General features: G+C 42.4%; 1 protein-coding gene and 1 long non-coding RNA gene across 9 annotated transcripts in view; one reads left to right on the forward strand and one right to left on the reverse strand.

Annotated features, from left to right (window-relative positions):
- The window catches only part of plxnb2b (plexin b2b), a 94,372-nt gene extending 76,882 nt beyond the window's left edge, over positions 1–17,490 (forward strand). For all 8 annotated transcript variants that reach the window (XM_035535967.1, XM_035535972.1, XM_035535978.1 and 5 more), the window contains 21 exons: positions 769–905; positions 1,291–1,473; positions 1,877–1,988; positions 2,811–3,026; positions 3,664–3,843; positions 4,146–4,285; positions 4,448–4,548; positions 4,708–4,937; positions 5,868–6,049; positions 7,072–7,138; positions 7,985–8,131; positions 8,300–8,456; positions 9,337–9,437; positions 9,564–9,648; positions 9,836–9,987; positions 11,142–11,302; positions 12,406–12,553; positions 12,722–12,786; positions 13,078–13,153; positions 13,253–13,327; positions 14,499–17,490. In XM_035535967.1, the coding sequence (XP_035391860.1) occupies positions 769–905; positions 1,291–1,473; positions 1,877–1,988; positions 2,811–3,026; positions 3,664–3,843; positions 4,146–4,285; positions 4,448–4,548; positions 4,708–4,937; positions 5,868–6,049; positions 7,072–7,138; positions 7,985–8,131; positions 8,300–8,456; positions 9,337–9,437; positions 9,564–9,648; positions 9,836–9,987; positions 11,142–11,302; positions 12,406–12,553; positions 12,722–12,786; positions 13,078–13,153; positions 13,253–13,327; positions 14,499–14,603 (2,820 nt within the window). In that variant the 3' untranslated portion in view covers positions 14,604–17,490. The remainder of the gene's footprint in view (positions 1–768; positions 906–1,290; positions 1,474–1,876; positions 1,989–2,810; positions 3,027–3,663; positions 3,844–4,145; positions 4,286–4,447; positions 4,549–4,707; positions 4,938–5,867; positions 6,050–7,071; positions 7,139–7,984; positions 8,132–8,299; positions 8,457–9,336; positions 9,438–9,563; positions 9,649–9,835; positions 9,988–11,141; positions 11,303–12,405; positions 12,554–12,721; positions 12,787–13,077; positions 13,154–13,252; positions 13,328–14,498) is intronic.
- LOC113571283 lies at positions 1,925–3,654 on the reverse strand. Its single transcript, XR_003409986.2, has 3 exons — positions 3,570–3,654; positions 2,118–2,186; positions 1,925–2,016 (listed from the first exon to the last, which is right to left on the reverse strand). It is a non-coding gene; the product is annotated as an uncharacterized LOC113571283 (long non-coding RNA).
- Positions 17,491–19,077: the final 1,587 nt, after the last annotated feature.

Below are 19,077 nucleotides of genomic sequence, written 5' to 3' on the forward strand. Positions count from 1 at the left end.
AGTTTTATTACATCGATATTATAGGGGGTTAACGTGGTTCTATTGCTCCCGCCGGGTCTTGCTAAGGCTGCATGTTTACTCAGTGAGCTGACAGTGTGTGCGGGTACAAGAGCGAGTGAGTGAGAGAGATGGAGTTCCCTGCGCCAGTGTCAGTACAGCCTGTGGGAGATGTGAGACTAGAACCTGGGGGAGTTATGATATAGTTAAGAGTAGGTGGTAATACAGTTAATGTCTTTCACTGCCAGTTTTTTTAGCTGCTGCTCACTCAATTAGCCCCCAACTGATACTCACCCCCAGGATCTGAGATTCAAAAGCAACATTTAGACAGAAGGCTGTACGGTTTCCCTCAGCTTAGTACTGTGGCTCTTTTTCCCTTTTCATCAACTAATCGGATTTGATTGTTCATACAAGCTACCTGCTTGTGATCATTTGCTGAGACATAAATGACATCAGATCGGACTAAACTGTGTTTGAATGCATGTTAGATGTATGATACCAAATGATTTGTGCACAAGCTAAATGTGTATGTAAAAGGTCAGTAGTACAAACAACAGTGGTAAGATAATTTGATGATTCTGCATGCCCTTGTGAAAAAAGGAACACTTTTTACTCATTCTCATTCTTGCGAAGGCCTTGCTTTTTACTGGCATGCCCTTGTAAGTGCTTGTGGCTGACAGAGGCTGTTGAATGATGTAATGTTTGGAAAGCTGCCTTGGAGCTGGCCAGTAATACGTTTTTCTTCCTGTTGTCTTCTCATCCGTTTCCCAGGATCCCAAGCCTGAAGCGGTACACCCCAAGAAGGGACCAAAAGCAGGAGGGACCATCATTACCATCACCGGGACTGCCCTTGACACAGCCTCTGAAGAAGACATTAACATCACTGTGGGTGGAGTGTCATGCCCAGTGTGAGTGCACTGTTGCATCATGGGAGACGTAGCTTGTATAATTACCTTTATTTCTTAAACAGTTGCACTTATATAAAAGTATGTTGGCAGATGCAGTAGAAAGTAATTACTCTTAACCTGTGAGGGTTCTGTGTGTACACGCGACCTTATTTGCAATGCTGCTCTCTCTCTCTCTCGTGCTCTCTCTCTCTCTCTCCTTGGAGATTTCCCATCATCTCCTTTCATTCATAGTGTCCCAGTTATCTTAACCTCTCCCCTCAATTTTCTCCTCTGCTGCTGGTATTTTTCCTCATTTTGGTTTGACTGTTACCACTCTTGCTTAATACATTTTCTTTGAACCATCCCCCTCCACCTCCCTTACCCTCTCCCTATTTTCCCCTCACAGGGAGCAGTTTGGAAAACAGATCACATGTAAGGTGGGGCAGTATGGGGCTGAGAGGGTACCCTCCGACCCCCTCCCTGTTACGGTGATGTACGGGAAGCAAACTGTCACTCAGGTCCCTGCGTCCTTCCAGTTCTCCGCCAACCCCGAGGTGGCCGACCACCAGCCCAAGGAGAGCTTCGACTGGTGAGTTTGTGTTGTTTCCTCTTCCCTTTGGCACCAGGAGCTTTGTTCTTCTCCATTTCAGATGACAAATTGCTCTCTGTGCAAATGCCAGTGGTGTGTGCACTTGAAAACAGATTGCACTGGAAGAAAACAAAACACAGTCAAATTGCTGCCTTTAGTTTAATCTGTAAGAGTAAAAGCATGGTTTAACACTGTGGGTTTTACTCAGCTTTTTGAGATTAATCTTGAAGACAGAGAAGTAGAACAATTTAAAATACTTTCACTTTGTTTAGAAAGTTGCATAACAGAAAGTTTTAAATGAAATCACCACGTGTGTGTGTGTGTGTGTGTGTGTGTGTGTGTGTGTGTGTGTGTGTGTGGGTGTGTGTGTGTGGGTGGGTGTGGGTGTGGGGGGGGAGTTCAGTGGTGGAAGAAAGATTGTGGTGACTGGTTCAGGCTTTGACCTCATTCAGAAGGCTTCTGTCCGAGTGCAAGTTTCAGCAGATGAATGGTCAGGACTTCACACTCCTTTGGAGGTACTGAGACTTTCACAGTGCCAAACATCTGTAGAGACGTAGGGTTAACATTCAATTGACATGCTGTCCTGAAGACAAAATTGTTCTTCCTGCATGTTTCTGAATATTGCTCTTTCTCTTTCTTTTTACCTGAATCCCACTTGGCTCCCTAAGATTCTGGTTTCAATTTTTTGATGTGGCAGATGGTCAGTTCCAAAGCTGTTATAAACAAAAATGCAAAGATTAAACAAGCCTTAATTTTGCACAGAACCTGATACATATTTGTTTGGTATAATCTTTCTCATCAGAGAATAAACTCTAAAATTCACCTACTTCTCCATGTCTGTACATCCCCGCCCGCCTCCAACACCCACAGTCATTCAATTCCCATATAGCATTGCTGAATACAAATGCGAGTAAAGACCTGCAACCTTCTGCAATTACTTAGAGAAACTTAAAATGAAGCCTGCTCTAAATTTATGTGGAATATATGGAGGTGTGCTGGAATTTAATACAAGGTGAGGGCATTTCAGTGAGGTTCTGTGCTGTGGAGCTTGAGTATGTGCTCTTAGCTCTCAGTCTGAGTGCAGCAGAGATCTGACTCATTTTCATTTAGAGGCTGCACTAATATGATACTAGCTGTTCTGCTTGATTAACACAGAAGGCAGCAGCGGTGAGAGCTTCTCATTCTTCCTGCCTATGTGCATGTTATAGGCGTGCGAATAAAAACAGCCCTCTGTTATCACATCTCATTTGTGTATGTGCGTACGTGTTTGTGCGTAAAGAAATTCCACCACACTTTTGTATTCTCAATATGTATTTTTATGTTCTGTTCCTTCCCAGTTTGTCCAAGAGGCTGCCGGTAAGAATGACACCACTCTACAGTTTCTCTCACCTTCCGTGAGCGTGAACAGAACACACGAGGGCCTTTCTTTTAGAACGTTCATCCACCTGGACAACCACATAGTAGAGCTCCAACCGTTTGAATACCACCCCGACCCCACCTTCAACAAACTACCCAGCAACGTCATCACCGAGAACAGCATGATCATTGTCACGGTGTGTCTACTCAGTAGTCGCAGAATACTTCCGTTTGTCAATTTTTGGTCTCAAATTATTCTGTCGACCGTAGTACCTGCCTGAGCTGAAGATTTCAGTCGCACTCGTATTTTGAAAGACTCGCGAGTCGACTTGGACTTTTGTGTAGGCCTGTCTAACTCGCGACTTGATTCGGTTAAGACTCGTGAAATTTAAGGTGTCAATAATCTAACCGATCGTTAGAATCAACGAGTGCCTTTAATCACCTTCGAGTTGCCTACAAAAACTTTGATTCAGAATAACATAGTCGATGCACTACATGCAGCTCCAAAATAAAGGACACTGGCAAAGCAACAAGTTTTATAAGACATCTTAAAACGGAAAGCGAGCGTGTTAGCTAGCTAAATAGTTAGCCTGTTTGGATAAAAAGTATGCTAGACAGATAGACCGACCGCTAACAAATAGTAACGTTTTTAGTAAGTTCTTGGTGTCGCACTCGTAAATATCTCTGGTATCTTCAAACATGAAACAGCAGCTAAGAATTAACAGTCGGAACCAACCAACCCATAAATATTTCACCAGTCGTTAATTTGAAGATATGCGGATATGCTCGCATATGGAACATATTTTCCAACTTGTACTTGTGTTGCCCATTCAGGGTCGTGGGTTTTCCAAAGCTATGACGGCCAAGGAAGCGCAAGCGTTCCTGGGCGACGTGCTCTGCAACGTGAACACCCTCCAGGACGACAAGCTGTTCCTCGACCCGCCCACCACCACGCCAAGGGCGCGCTCCAAGAGACAACGGCGGGACACCACGTCTGAGCTCCTAGACCTCCTGGTGGGTCAGCAGCCCTGTCCTCCTCCACCACTTCTGACCTATGATCGTAGTTTTTATACCTGATTTGGTAACCCACAGACCCCTTTTCATCATGTTCCTACTGTAATAAAGGTGTAATGACTCCCATTAGTAAAATTAAGCGTACAATTTGCTTTCCCTTTTACTACACATGCAGATATTTTATCTCAGTTTGGTGCGATGTGTGTAAGACCTTAACCAGCATATGAATAAGTCTCCAGGATACATTGCTCTGTGTTGAATTCAGTTTTAATCTGTTATTTCTGATATGCCTTCTGTCTCAGATTAAGTTTGGTAATGGTGAGTGGCTGGTTGGCTCCGTGCACTATGAGAGGAAGTATGAGGTGAAGCTGGATACGATCATTATTCCTGCGGTTATTGTCCCCATGCTACTAATCATAGCCATCTCTGTAGTCTGCTACAGGTACACAACTCCATCTCCCATTTCATACAGTAAACACAGAGTTGACAGCTCATAATTTTCTTTTTATTATTATTATTATTATTACTCAAGTCTTCAAAAGAGACTGTCTTCCGCTCCGTCCCTCTCACTCTGTCTGTCTGTCTCTTTTTCTCTCGGCTTCAGGAGAAAGAGCCAGCAGGCAGAGCGGGAGTATGAGAAGGTGAAACACCAGTTAGAGAATCTGGAAGAGAGTGTGCGTGATCGCTGCAAAAAGGAGTTCACAGGTCATTAACCACATAACACATAACACATATATGCTGTGTATATGCACCTGAAAAGATTCAACAAACCATCATAGGTTTAAGTCATGACCTCCCCCCTCTCTCTCTCTCTCTCTCTCTCTCACACATATGCATGTATGCACTGTCTGTACTGCTCAACAGATCTGATGATCGAGATGGAGGACCATACGAACGACCTGAGCGAGGGCCGTATCCCATTCCTGGATTATAAGACCTACACAGACCGTGTCTTCTTCCTGCCCTCTAAAGACGGTGCCAACGACGTGATGATCACCGGCAAGCTGGACATCCCCGAATCTCGCAGGGCCACGGTGGCCCAGGCTCTCAACCAGTTCTCCAACCTGCTCAACAGCAAGACCTTCCTCATCACTGTATGACAGTCCTCTCATGTAGACATCAGATTACATGTACTCATTAAGTTGATGCTTTTGGCCAAAGCACTTTCCATATGACATTTACTAGGACAGCTCAATTGGAACACTTATTTTAATGTTTTACTTATGGGAACATCAGCTGAGATCGATCCTCTTGGTTTACATTTTCATATCACTGCTTCCACAATCAAAGTTCGCCATTGCACTTCTAATGTCGTTTTCAGACACCATTGAGGTCTTATCTTCCTTGTCAAAGGAGAGAAGGTCTTTATTCTTATTGACATGCATTGAACAGTAGCTGGGGGCATACCTTTCTGAATAAATGAAGCATAATGTGTTTCTCAAGTATAGAAATTGAGAGCCAGTTATCTTCATAATATCCCAAAGCCATTACAGTTTCCCTTCTGGGCATATATATTCATACCAAAAACAAATCCATGCCCTCACCTTATTCTATATGTTTCATAATGCATGCGTGTAAACACGTACACACAGACACACAAATCATAAGAGCCACTGCTTTTATTATATCTCAGCATGATCTTTCCCACTGCATGCACTAGTAATTAAGTAATGACACATATGAAACAACACTTCACTCCATTACAAAATGGCCCAGTTATTTTAATGATATCAGAGTGCATTTATGATACCTTTATTATGTCACTTTTATTCACTGTGGTCTAATGGAGCATCTGCTCACAGCAAGAATTTCTGTCAGTAATGAAAACATCAGAAATTGGCCTCGCCATCTCTCTCTCTCTCCTTCCCTCTGTTTGTCCCTCCTCTCTCTCTCTCTCTCCCCCCTCCATCCCTCCCTCTTTCACCCTTCCTCTCTATTCCCACTCTCCCTCTTTATCTCTTCCCCTTTGTCCCTCCCTGTCTGAATCTCCCACTCTCATTCATTCTCTGTCTCTCTACCTCTAGTTTATCCGGACTCTGGAGGCCCGTCCAGACTTCAATGCGAGGGCTAAGGTGTACTTTGCATCTCTGCTCACCGTGGCCCTGCATGGCAAGCTGGAATACTACACAGATATCATGAGGACACTTCTGCTGGGGCTAATGGAGGAATATGTGCAGAGCAAGAACCCCAAACTTATGCTGCGTAGGTGAGCTCCTAACACCCCTCAGCTCCATAACCCCCCCCCCCCCCCAGCACAGCGTTCTACTACACTGTACTCAGGATTAGCCTAGTAGGGGATAATTATACTGCTGTGCTCTCACATTTGGAGCACCAATTAGTTTGTTAGAACATTTGTGCATTATGAACTTCCCACCCACTTTATTAGAAACCCCTCTTGCACCTACATTCACTGGTCCCTTTATATGACACCCCTGTCTTATAGGTGCATAGGTGTGCAGTCTTGTAGGCAACTTCAGCCCATTCCTCACTGGGCAGCCTCTGATTGCAGGACCACATCTAGCAGGATATTATTTGGGTGGCAGGTCATTTTTAGCACAACCCTTTCATGGCAGTGATATGGTGGGATGTTACACTGCTATGAGTGTCAGGCCCGGCAGTGCTGCTGGAGTTTTTTTTACACGTGTCATTGTCATTTCTGGGTTCAGGGTGGTCTGCCACCCAAAAACATACCCAGACAGCAGGACTCCCGTGGTCGGAGACTGGTTCTAAGGAGGGTTTGAAGGACAGATAACATAACTGCTTAGCAGCAGATGGGATGAAGCTTGCACACTGTTTCTACCAAATACATGTTTCTAAAAAAGTGAGTTGTAATTGTACCCCCCACACACACACACCCCATGCTCTAAAATGTATTTTCTTCATTGCTTCTTCTTTTATTTGTTATTCTTTGTTTCTTCCTCAGCAGCTTTACCTAAACTCTCTTGTGAGTGTAGATTAGGATCAGATAAACATTAGCCCGAGCTTTGCTGCCTTTGCTGTGCTTATAATTATTTTTAGCCATTTGTTGGTCTCCCACTCTTTGCTAGTTTAATTATAATTCTCCTCAATCAGACGATGATCCAGGGTAATTATCCCCCTCGCTGATTATCCCATAAGTGTTCATTAGCTGCTAATCGCTAACATTTGGAGCATTTTGGGGTAAAAGAACAAACAGTAATTGGCTAGAAAACAAACATGGCTGTGAATGCGCGTATATTTCTCCTCAAGGTCAGAGACGGTGGTGGAGAGGATGCTGTGTAATTGGATGTCCATCTGCCTCTATCAGTTCCTAAAGGTAATGCAAGCACCAGCAACACATTTACCCTTTGTGACTAGTGAGACAGTCTCTCTGTGTTACAATCACAGTTACCTTCTACCAGATTAGCTGAGAGAACCTGAGGGGAGCACTACACTATACTGTGTACAGTTCTACACACTATTCCTTTTTTATTATTATTATTACAAGGCAACTGCCACAGCAATTTGATGTTGATGTTACAGAAAAAAAATATTAAAACATGTCAAGCAGTGTATTTTAAAGTTAATTAATAAATCTGACCATATTTTCAAAAGTACAAAAGAATTGTAAATAGTCATACTGTGCTTGGTGAGGTTGGTTGTTCTTGCTTTGCTCTCAAGCTCACCACCATAGGGCCTTTTGTAAATGTGGGATGAGTCATGCTTGAGCCATGGCTATGATGTTGACTTGCTCGCTCCAGACAGTCTGCAGGGGTGTTATTAGGTGTGAATCAGCACTCGAGATGACAGTGCCAACGGGACTTAGTCCAGTTGAGCCCAAATGAGCCTGTTACTTTTCACACTAGGGCAGATAAGCTTGCTCCATAAATAATGAATGGTGCAGATATAAAGCGTTCCCCTCCCGTCTTTGAAAACAGAAGGAACAAGTGCATACTGCAGGAAGAGAGGTGTGTACAGTGTGGGCACTGGTAGCTCAGTGGTTTAGGTACTTGACTAATAATCAGAAGTTCCTGCAAGTTGCCACTGTTGGGCCCATGAGCAAGGCCTTTAACCCTCAATTGCTCCAGCTGTATTCAGTTATAATTGTAAGTCTCTTTGGATAAAAGTGTCTTCTAAAAGCTGTAAATGTGTGGAGTGATTCTGTGGTGTGCTGTATCTGTAGGACACTGCAGGTGAACCGCTGTATAAACTGTTCAGAGCCATAAAGCATCAGATAGAGAAAGGGCCAGTGGACGCCCAGGTGAAGAAGGCAAAGTACACCCTCAATGACACAGGTCTGCTGGGCGATGATGTGGAGTACTGCATGCTGGTAAGGGCATGTGGGTGTGTTTTCAGAGGGGTTGGGGTTGTGAGTGTATGATTTGTATAAGAGTTGTGAGTGTATGATTTGTATAAGAAGCTTACATTTTCTTACATTCTCTTCACCTGTTCTCCTACTTTAGTGCCTAGGATCATAACCTTTGAACTGTTGCTCCAGACCCTACAGGTGTTGGTCCAGGGCGAGGGTCATGATGTTACACCAGTGAAGGTGTTGGACTGTGACACCATCTCTCAGGTGAAAGAGAAGATCATTGAACAGGTGTACAAAAATCTCCCCTATTCCCAGAGGCCCAAAGTGGAGAGTGTCACACTCGGTAAGGCCATGGCAGAGGGTGGGCATTATTTATTATTTATTGTTTTTCAAGACTTACAACCCTGTAGCTTTGCTGTTATTCAGCTGCTGGAATGTTTGTAGTGGCAGTATGAAGAGTTGACTCTCAGATGGCATCCTTGTACAGGAATGCAGAAAAACTTCTTGATTCACGCTATCTTGGCCTCTGGAGGGGAAAAAAAGAAAACACATGTGGCATGTCAAGTGCAATAAATAAATCAAAAAATAATCAGATGGAGATGTTGCCTGGCTATATGATGACGGATTGTTTCTGTCTAGCATACAGCATTTTTTTCGTACTTTGGAATGTTTATGAAAAATGTGATTAATTTGATTTTGAAACCATTTCAAATTGATTCAGGACAAATGCCAGCACAATTTAATGCCGAAGTGCTGCAGCTGCATGTGAACTGGCACAAAACTGTAATCACTGCATGATTCAATATATGAATCACTCCACCACTAGTCTGTAGTGTAAGATATTAAGTAGGAGTGCCCAAATCACTCCATTTGGGGCAGTGGTTCTCCAGAGATTGGCGGTCTGTCAATAACATGCCAGCCAATCATGATTCAACTTGGTCGCCTGGCAGAGCAGGGGATTAGCATGTGGTGAGGTGTTCTACAGCAGTTCAGTGCAGTGACCAGAATCACCCCAAACCCTGTGGGAGGTTTTGTTCCATCATTCATGCTGTACACTGTACCATTTACATAGCACATTTAGGTGAAAGACAAAAATGAATTAAAGATACAATTAAAACAATATATGTACAAATCATAGGCTTTTTTAAAAAAATGTTTTTCTCTCTGACATCAGAGCTTGATGTTTGTACAACGCTCTGAAAGGTATTCCTCCCCCTCCACAGAATGGCGCCCTGGTTCCACGGGACAGATCCTGTCCGATCTGGATGTGACCTCACAGAAAGAGGGCAGATGGAGACGCCTTAACACACTGGCACACTACAACGTGAGCATCGTTCCCTAGAGCTTGCTCACGCCATCAGCTATGGATAGAGTTATAGCGATCAAGCTGCAGGACCTTGAAATGCACTGACTGGAGTGATAAAGATTCGTGCATGTGTCTGGCTTTCAGGTGCGAGACAACGCCACGCTGGTCCTCTCCAGAGTTTTGCACACACAGCAGTCATATTACCAAAACCACGACAACCACGAGGAGAGTAAGTGCAAACTGTTGTCCTTTTTAGGAACATCGTGACTTGGGTGGGTTTTTAGAATCCCTTGCTGTTGACTTGTATGTATGCGCGCACTCCAGAATGTGCACATTGCCCTACGGATCACTAGCATGGTGAGGAAGCGCTGACGCCTGCTCCCATGGTCTACCTAATCCCTCCTCTGCCCTCACAGGAAATGCCTTGCTGGAGGACGATAAGGTGTTCCATCTGGTCCGGCCCGCAGAGGAGCTGGATGAGGTGAAGTCAAAGAGGGGTAGCATTAAGGACAAGTCCATGACCAAAGCCATCACAGAGATCTATCTCACTCGCTTGCTCTCGGTCAAGGTAGATACCGGCTCCACCTCCACTTTTGAAAGACTTGTGTTCAGCATGCAACGCAGAACCCTTTACATTACAGTAAAGACTTTAAACCAGAAGGGTCCCCATCAAACCTTCAGGTGTGAAAACTACTTACAACAAAATGCAGGGCTTAATGGTTAAAAAGTGCTTGGCGTTTCTCGTGGGCCTGTCTCAGAGACGATCTCTCGCTTGGTCCCAGTGGGCCGTGTAACCGCCTGTACAGCCATACTGCACGGCAGCCGTGTGCTTGTGAGTGTGTGTGAATGTGTGTGTGTGTGTTTCTTCTACAGTAAATTGTTTCACCTTAGGCAGCATTAACTGAAGACTGGAAATGCAGCAAAGTAAACAAGAGAAGTGAGGGCTCTACACTGGAGACTGCGTATTTGCCAGTCTGAATAGCGCTCAGTCCAAATCAATATATTTTCAAGGCAGCAATGTTTGACTGTTGGATTGCTCTGGCAATCCTAATGATTAGCATGGTGCTGATTTCAGTATGCTGGGGTTGTGACGAGATGCCATTTTCATTGTATGATAATCAAGCAATATGTCAGAAGTTTCCAGTGTCTTGATATTGCTTTATGGACATGAAATGTCAGTATCATTTCATGTTTGCTTTATTAGCGTTGCCGCACCTCTGAAAATGTATATGACAACCTATGTTTTATGACTTTGGTGTCATTTGATATTCTTTAGATATATTATCATCGAGTAATGGACATTCCTGGTATGTGTGTGTTTTCGTGCTTTGTAAGTCCAGCTTTTCACTGCTTTTTGTCTGCATTCCCCACCACCCAGCCCTTAGGGTTCCATGTCCTTTTTTCCCTCAATGTCCTAGGGAATCTCATTGTTAGCATAATTTGTGCAGACTGGGTTTTGTATTTCTCCTGTGTACGCGGGTGTGTGCTTGTGCAAGAATCTGTTTGTGTGCACGTGCCTGTGTGCGTGCAAACTCAGTATGTCATTATGACTTGTCCTTTCCAATTAAAAGTCATTTGTAGGGTTGTGCTGATCCGCTCAAAACAAAGCAGCCTATGCTTGAGTGACACCATAAGAAGAGACTGCATATGTTTTGTATTCCTCAGCATTTATTTGTGTGTGTGTGTGTGTGTGTGTGTGTGTGTGTGTGTGTATGTTTTCAGGGAACACTGCAGCAGTTTGTGGACGACTTCTTCCGCAGTGTTCTCTGCTCAGGAACCATAGTGCCGCCTGCCGTAAAATACTTTTTTGACTTTCTGGATGAGCAGGCCTTAAAACACGACAACGTGGATGAGGAGACCATCCATATCTGGAAGACCAACAGGTACATGTGGATGTGTGTTCGCCTGCATGCATGCGGTCCTGAACCATGCCATTATAAATATAGTAGCAGGAAACAACCTAAAGAGGCAAAGATGCACTGGATGTGCAGCATCAAGCATCACTCGTCCTGCGGGAGCATGACCCGCGCGTTTATATTCCGGCTGTCTCATCTTCGTGTGGGACCTCTCCGCATACATTAATGTCAGTTCCGTGTTTGTTTATTCCCACTGACGAGTTGTGTGGTCGCATGGTGAGATTGGTGGCTCTTAGAGGCATGTGAATGAAGATTATGAGCAATATCGACTGCACACACTTGTTTTTGTTTGTTCAACCAGCAGAGACCGCTTCTACTAAATATGGGAGCGCCAAGCAGCCAAACAAGCTTGCTAATTATGTCCCTGGTTAATTTAATTGTGCCGTTATTATATTCTCTTTTTATTCTGCTACAGTTCTCTGGCAGTGCAGGGGAATGCATCTACTCCATAGATATTCCAGAATTACCCATCTTGATTAGTTTGTCTTTAAAACGTGTGATGGAACAGATTAGGCCTGCTTGTGATTCTCTGGCTTTGCTGCATTTGAAGGTTCCAGAGTCTCTTGTGCTTTTCTGTTTTGTGTGTTTGTGTGCGTGTGTGTGTGTGTGGGGGGGGGTGATACATGCATGTGCGTGTGTGTGTGTGTGTGTGTATAGTAGGGGGTTGCATGTGTATTTGAGCATGTACTGAGTTTTTTGTTCAGGGTGTGCCTATTTGCTTGATTCCATTGTCAGAGTAGCAAGAAAGTGTTGGTTAAAAGGTCATTGTCCTCCTAGAATCTGAGCACACTTAGACCAGTCATGAAGGGGTATTCAGAATGTAGTGTGTCACAGCAGGAGCTGTAAAAAAGGAGCAGATAGCTCTGCAGTGATCGGCTGACTTATTAAATCCATTCACAACTACCTTTATTTGAACAATTTGCCTTATTGCCTCTTGGTCATCAGGGGGCTAACAAAGAGTGTTGGAACCTCTCCTGATAGGGCTTCCGTGACTAAGGTTATATTCTGTAGTAAAGTACAAATGTTCTCCACAACCCTCTCTCACCCACTCTCTCTCCCCTCCTCCACAGTCTCCCGCTGAGGTTCTGGGTGAACATTCTGAAGAACCCTCATTTCATCTTTGATGTCCATGTGACAGAAGTGGTTGATGCGTCATTATCAGTCATTGCTCAGACCTTCATGGATGCCTGCACTAAATCCGAGCACAAACTCAGCCGGGTGAGGCAGAAAGAGTCCATGATGGCCTTTCATCTGTGACCAGTTTTACTGTTCCTGTTAAATATCTAACAGCTGAATTTGGCTACAGCCTTTGGCTATGGAGAGTCAATAGACAGCAACAAAGACATATCTTTTAATTAATAAACTCCATTTTTCTCTTTCCTGCAGGACTCCCCCAGCAACAAGCTTCTCTATGCAAAGGAGATCTCCACATACAAGAAGATGGTGGATGAGTAAGTATTCTTAGTTTAATCACTTGTAAAGGGTAATTATATTATATCACTGTTATTATATAGTGTATTATATGAGTAATTATGACAAATGGTTAAAGCTGTTTTGTTTAGCTCCAGTTTATGGTTGATGGTGCAGATAAAATACGTTTAAGCTAATGTTTCAGGCCTGCAGAGCACCTTTGAGTTTTGACTGTGAATTAAGTGATAGGTCAACTCTTTTACACCTGAATGTGCCTTGAATGTGCCTTGTGAAAACACGTTGATGGTAAAGTGGATTTGCCAATCCCACAGTTACTACAAAGGGATCCGACAAATGGTGCCAGTCAGTGACCAAGACATGAACACGCACTTAACTGAAGTGTCTCGGGTGAGAGTGGCTTCTTTCTGTGAATTCTTAACCTGACTGCTGTGCACCAAACGTTTCTGAGTGTGTTCCTGTTTAACAATCTTCCATTGTGTTCTGTAGGCATACACAGACAAACTGAATACACAAGTGGCCCTCCATCAGCTGTACCAGTATGCGAGCAAATACTACAAAGAGGTAGAGGTGCAGGCACACCCACAAGTGTGTACACACACACACCTCTATATACACACTCACACACACACACACACACACACACCTATATATACACATTTGCTGAGTTTCCCAAGTCTTGAAATTCAGGAATCCACCTTAATACCTTCACATCTAACACGAGACTTTCTTTCATACACTCTTCACACTGATCTCTCTCTTTAAATCTCTCTCAGAATCTCAATAAAGTTTTATTTAACATGTGTATTGTATGGATTAAGATTTTGTCTTGGTGCTGGCAATAAGTTCTATAAGTACATATGACAGACCAGCCCAAGAGAATATTTATACAATAAACAAATACAACTGTACATGAAATAATTAAAAATGTATACATTATACAATAAATCAAAGAACTATACATCAAATAATTAAAATTTGTGATCAAAGAACTCTACAATAAATAAGCAAAAATGTAACTATAAAGTTACATCAAATAAGTCAAAATGTAAACATATAATGAATCAAACACCTCTATATCAAATAAGAAAAAATGGATACATTATACCATATAATGAATCAAACATAACTGTACATCAATTGTCAAAATGTATATATGATATGATCTAAACATAACATAATATGTGTATGCACTGCCAGCAACACACTGTAGCAATCACCAGTTTATAATGGAAAAAAAGCAGAGTAAACAGAAGTGCCTAATGCAGAGTCCAGAGTGATGACGGTTCAGTGCGTTGAAGGATCTGGTGAGCGATGAGATCAATCTTCAGGGCAGAGGAAGTGGAGTTTCATCCCGCACAGCTGATTGATGAGGGACATGGCCCGGGGAAAAGAACCATTACAATGCCTTGTAGTTTTTGTTATCAGTGACCAGGAACGGCTTCCAGAGTGAAGTTTTTGGAATAGAATGCTTGCAGGGTAGGAGATGTCAGCAGTAAGTCTGGCTTTTCACCCCACTCACATATCTGTCTCTCTCTTCTCTTTTCACCCCACTCTCCTGTCTGTCTCTCTCTTGTCTTATGTGCCCCACTCTCCCATCTGTCTCTCTTCTCTCTCTCTCCCCTTCCACACATACTCCTTTCTCTCCCTCTCTTTCTTTCTCCCTCCCCCTCTCTGTTCCTTACTTTGTCTCTCTTTGTCTCCCTCTCTTTCTCTCTCTGTCTCTCGCCCAAAGGTCGTCCTGTCTCTGGATGAGGACCCTGCAGCACAGAGTAAGCAGCTGACACTGCGTCTCCAGCAGATTGCTGCTGCGCTCGAGAACAAAGTGACAGATCTCTAACCCTGCTACGCAGAGATAGAGAAAGAGCGAGAGACTGGTGTGAAATGAAACTGCCAGTGCTCATGTTGGGCTCAAATCTCTGACATAGAAAAAATGTATAGGAGAAAGAAAAGGGAACAATTTAAGGCCCTCAAAGTGTAATTAACATAACTATAATCAGATGTTCAATTTCTTCCTGTGTAGAGAAAAAAAAAAGTTTTAAGAATTGTATTATATATTTTTTTTATTGTGCAGTCTTTATGCAGAAAGCTTTATAATAAGAAAATAACTTTTTAAATGGACAGCCTTGTGTTGACTGTGTTTATAAAGCCTCTGTGAATATGTGGATGATATATTGGTATGTATGTGGTGGGTGTGGGTGTGCATGTGGGATGTGTGGTGAATGCATGTGTGGGGGATATGTGGTCATAGACGTTGAGTGTGAGTTGACTGCTAACTGCTAATTGCTCACAAACAGAATGCCTAAATTCTGACCAAAAGAGAGGTGCCCAGTGGTCTGTATGAGACCCCATTTAGTGTGCATGCATGTGTGTGTCTGTGTGTGCAAGTGTGCACCTTTGTTTTTGTGTGAACTCACCTTGGGGTCATGAACTGTCCAACAAAACATCATCTGATGGTTTCTGACTTTCAGAAAGTAGAACTTTCCAGCAGGTGTTGCATTTGTTCCTATTTGTGCATACCTGCCTGGCTGATGGTGTCAGCATCTACCAGAATAACACTGTAAAAGCCAAGAACATCACTAATAGCACATTCTTTCACATGCTCTTAATTCACCATAACAGCATGGACCAACCTGAGCACAATGAGATTCAGTTTTGGCAATAGTATAACATATGTGTGTGTATATGTCGACACAAGGCATGCCATTTTTTATGTGTTCTGAGAAGTTCTTTTATTTTGTTATTTGGCTTATTATGTTGTCATTCATTTCATAAATATGGTTATTGTTATACTGTTCAATGGAAAATTCTAAATTGTTTTATTTATTTCATAAACAAATTATTTTTTTATTATTCAAGGTACCAAAATGTAATCTTGATGACAGTTCAGTTCATTGATGGTTACATCCACTTTATATTTACTATGACAACATGTTGCAACATATTGACTAAATTACAACTTGTCCTAATTGCTTAAGATGCTGAATTGGGTCTTTGCCCAGCAGGTGGTGAGGGCCAGCCAAATACAGCTCAAAGCTATTGGGCCTACTTTTTCCAAAGCTCTGCTGAGGGTGAAGAAGCCATTTTAATGCCAGCAGCTGTATGCATTCTCACTGGCACCATGGCTCTGAGTTGTGCTGCTGTGGATGGCGACAGGCACTGCCTAACCAGCAGTTGCATCTTAGGATTTGGTACTAAACAATATGGTACTCTTGAACTAAACTGCATTACAGAATTTTAACTGCAAAAGAGCATATGTCCTATGATGAAACCAGCTACCCTGTTTGTTTTTTTAAGTCACCATTTCATATCTTTCCTTCATACCTCAAGATGTCATCAATGTACATACCAAATACTGCAATACACAGCAATTTTTACTCACTATTTTAACTATAGTAGGATTTGGAGAGCCTTTTAGAGGCTGGTAAATATTGCTTTCTGTTAGTCAACTAAGAGCAGTTTTGCGGTCTAATTAGTAGTGATTAAGGTTAGTACTTGGGTCAGGAAAAGCTGGTCATGGATCAGCACGGAGCCTCTTCTTGAGCTGTATCCCTCAGGGCTCCTGTTGCCCTGGGACAGCCGGGTGTCTGGATTCAGGTCTGTGGGTGGTGAGATTCCTCAGTATAGTATCAGATGTCTGTTCCTTGCCTCTCCCTAATCAAACAGTGTGGGGCGTTTTAGGGAAGCCACTCAATTCCCCAGTGCTTTAAAGAAACCAGCGGGAGATTATGTGCTTGATCTTGATTGCATGCAGGCTGCTGACACCATGCTTTTACATATGCTCATAATATTCCTTATTTTTTCATTTCAAATTCCTGACCAGTGACACAAGCCACTATAGCTCAATGTAACGCTTTTCAGCCTTTCTTTCGCCAAAATGTGCCTTAACGATATTAGGTGTTAAAACTGTTGTTAATTATATCAACGATATTGAGTGATGGTGGCCGGTTTTAGAGATAGGATGCTTGCAGAGTCTTTGCAGCTGTGGTGTAGACCGTGAGTTAAAATGCAGTCGTCATGCTAGGATAATTTGTGCTGTAGCCACAATGTGCCAATAGGGTGATCACAAGTAAGGGAGAAAAGGACATTTTTATAATGTGCATATCTTTTGGGCGTCCGTGGTTTGTGTGCGAGTGTGTGTATGTCTCTGTGTATGCGTGTGTGCATTTGTAGGAGTATACTGGGAACAAGCTCAGATTATTCTGAACTAAACTGAACCATGGTGAATGTAAAGTCATCTTCCCAACCAAAAGCATCTGTTATTTTGCTTTTTTTCCCCTTATTCAAGAGGAGAGTAGGTGATAAAAGTGTTGACTAGAGTGTTTCACTGTTGTGTTTATCCTTTAGGTCTTTGTTTCTATGCTATTCCATAGTGTGTATGAAAAGTATCTATACTCGACAATGAATTTCTTACTGCTGTGCAGTTGTTTTTATTCCTTCATGTCCTATGATTATATATGCCTTTGTATTAAAGAAAAAGCAAAATCTGTCAGCACTGTATTCTTGTGTAATAATCCTATGCATTTGAGGTCCAGGAAAATGCCAATATGTTGTGCTGTTATCAAGATGTTTCTTTTCCTTGTGAATGTGTAGTAAACTAAGATTCTTGGGACTGTAATTTACAGTAAGGCGGGAGCCTACAGACTAACCATGGCTCTTTAGGCCTGGTAGCTCAGAAGAGTTCTTACTTGCCTGATCTGTTTGTACTGAAGTACTCACCATTCAGCGGGGGGGGGGGGGCAAGGCCTGACAACACACCTTGCATCTTACAATAAATAGATACTTCCATTTCTGTGCCTCTCTCTGTTTTTTCACTTAAAAAATTTGCCTCTTAACAATCTTTAAGGTGGGTTAGCAGCCACCAAATTGCTGTGCGACCTATAAATGACCTCGTTTTCTTATTAAGATGTCAGTAAAGACTGCACACAAACAATCTTCATGCTGCATTATGTCACCTTTGACTCTTACTGACCCCTTGAACAGCCCATGTGTCATTATTGGAAGTGTGACACTGCCAGTCTGTTTGATTGTTGCAAAGTAATTTTGTTGAATTACCACTTTGATTGTGTGTACTTGGTGCTTATTTGAATGGGTGCAGTCCTATAAACTACAAAATACTGAACCTGTCCAAACACTTGGTTGCTACTGTAAGTCACTTAATATGCTTTGCTCCATTAAAAAATCTAATCAGTCTGTTAGATTTATTAGGTGTGAGCTACGTAGAAAATAAAAATGTAAATAATATTTCAAGACTCTAGTGATGGCCTATAAAAGCTCAGCAAAAATAAAAAATTAAATTTGAAAAAGAGAAATAAATAAATGAATAAATCTAAAAAAAATGAAAGAAGGCAGTGCATGCTGTTCCCTTCTCTCACAAACGTTAAGCAGATGAACAGAATATCAAAGACAACCTCAAGTCCCATGAAACCAGACCAACAGAGCAATATAACGCAAGATGTGCACCCACCATCCACCCCTCCTGCAACAAAAAAAGAAGAAAGGGGTGAAATCTCCACGGGTTGTTGATACGCCAGAATAAATTACATTCCATCATAGAGACTCTCTTGTGTGTTCCACTGTAGAGAGAAATCTAGTGTAAGCATTCTAATTTGAGTTAGATAATATCACTGTGACCTGTAATTGTGTGAGTGCAGCGCACTCACAATTAAAGGCAATCAAAGAAATTAAGATAATGCAACAAATGTAAATGTATAATTAGTGTGTTTGAAGAAGAAGGAATAAAAGTGGTGGGTAGAAACTCTTCACTCCCTCAGCATTTTATCCTCTCAGTCTTAGAAGCCATGTTCCACAAGGTTGCTCAATTTATCAGACCAAATAAATGAAAATTATACAATGATTTTTATAATATTTTTTTTCATGCTGAGCATGTAATGATTCAAACACTTTTCTCTTTTCCCATCACTCTTGGTGGACTCAAACTCACCTGTCAACCCCCTCGTGCTACACACTTTCTAATGGCATCCAGCCCTTTCTTCCTTCTTTTTCCACACAAATGCTGCAAGAAGAAGAGCTTAAATAAAGCAGAAAACCATGGAAAGCAAGGTGACGCTTGTCATGATTAATACTGTAACGACTGACCACTATCAGATGCCGTAGGTGGGTTTGTTCGCTGTGACGGTAGCTCCCATAGGTGTGTAAATGTATTTGTAGCCAGCTTTGATACACACACTCATTTTTAACAGTGAGCGACTGTGATCGGTGGGAACTTAATCCTATAAATAAAGTGTCGTTTTCTGCTTCAGATATCCCTCTTTCTCTATCCGTAGGCAAAAGGCAACGGGAAATATCACTTC

This window comes from Electrophorus electricus, chromosome 2 (assembly GCF_013358815.1).
Source record: "Electrophorus electricus isolate fEleEle1 chromosome 2, fEleEle1.pri, whole genome shotgun sequence".
Classification (NCBI taxonomy): domain Eukaryota; kingdom Metazoa; phylum Chordata; class Actinopteri; order Gymnotiformes; family Gymnotidae; genus Electrophorus; species Electrophorus electricus.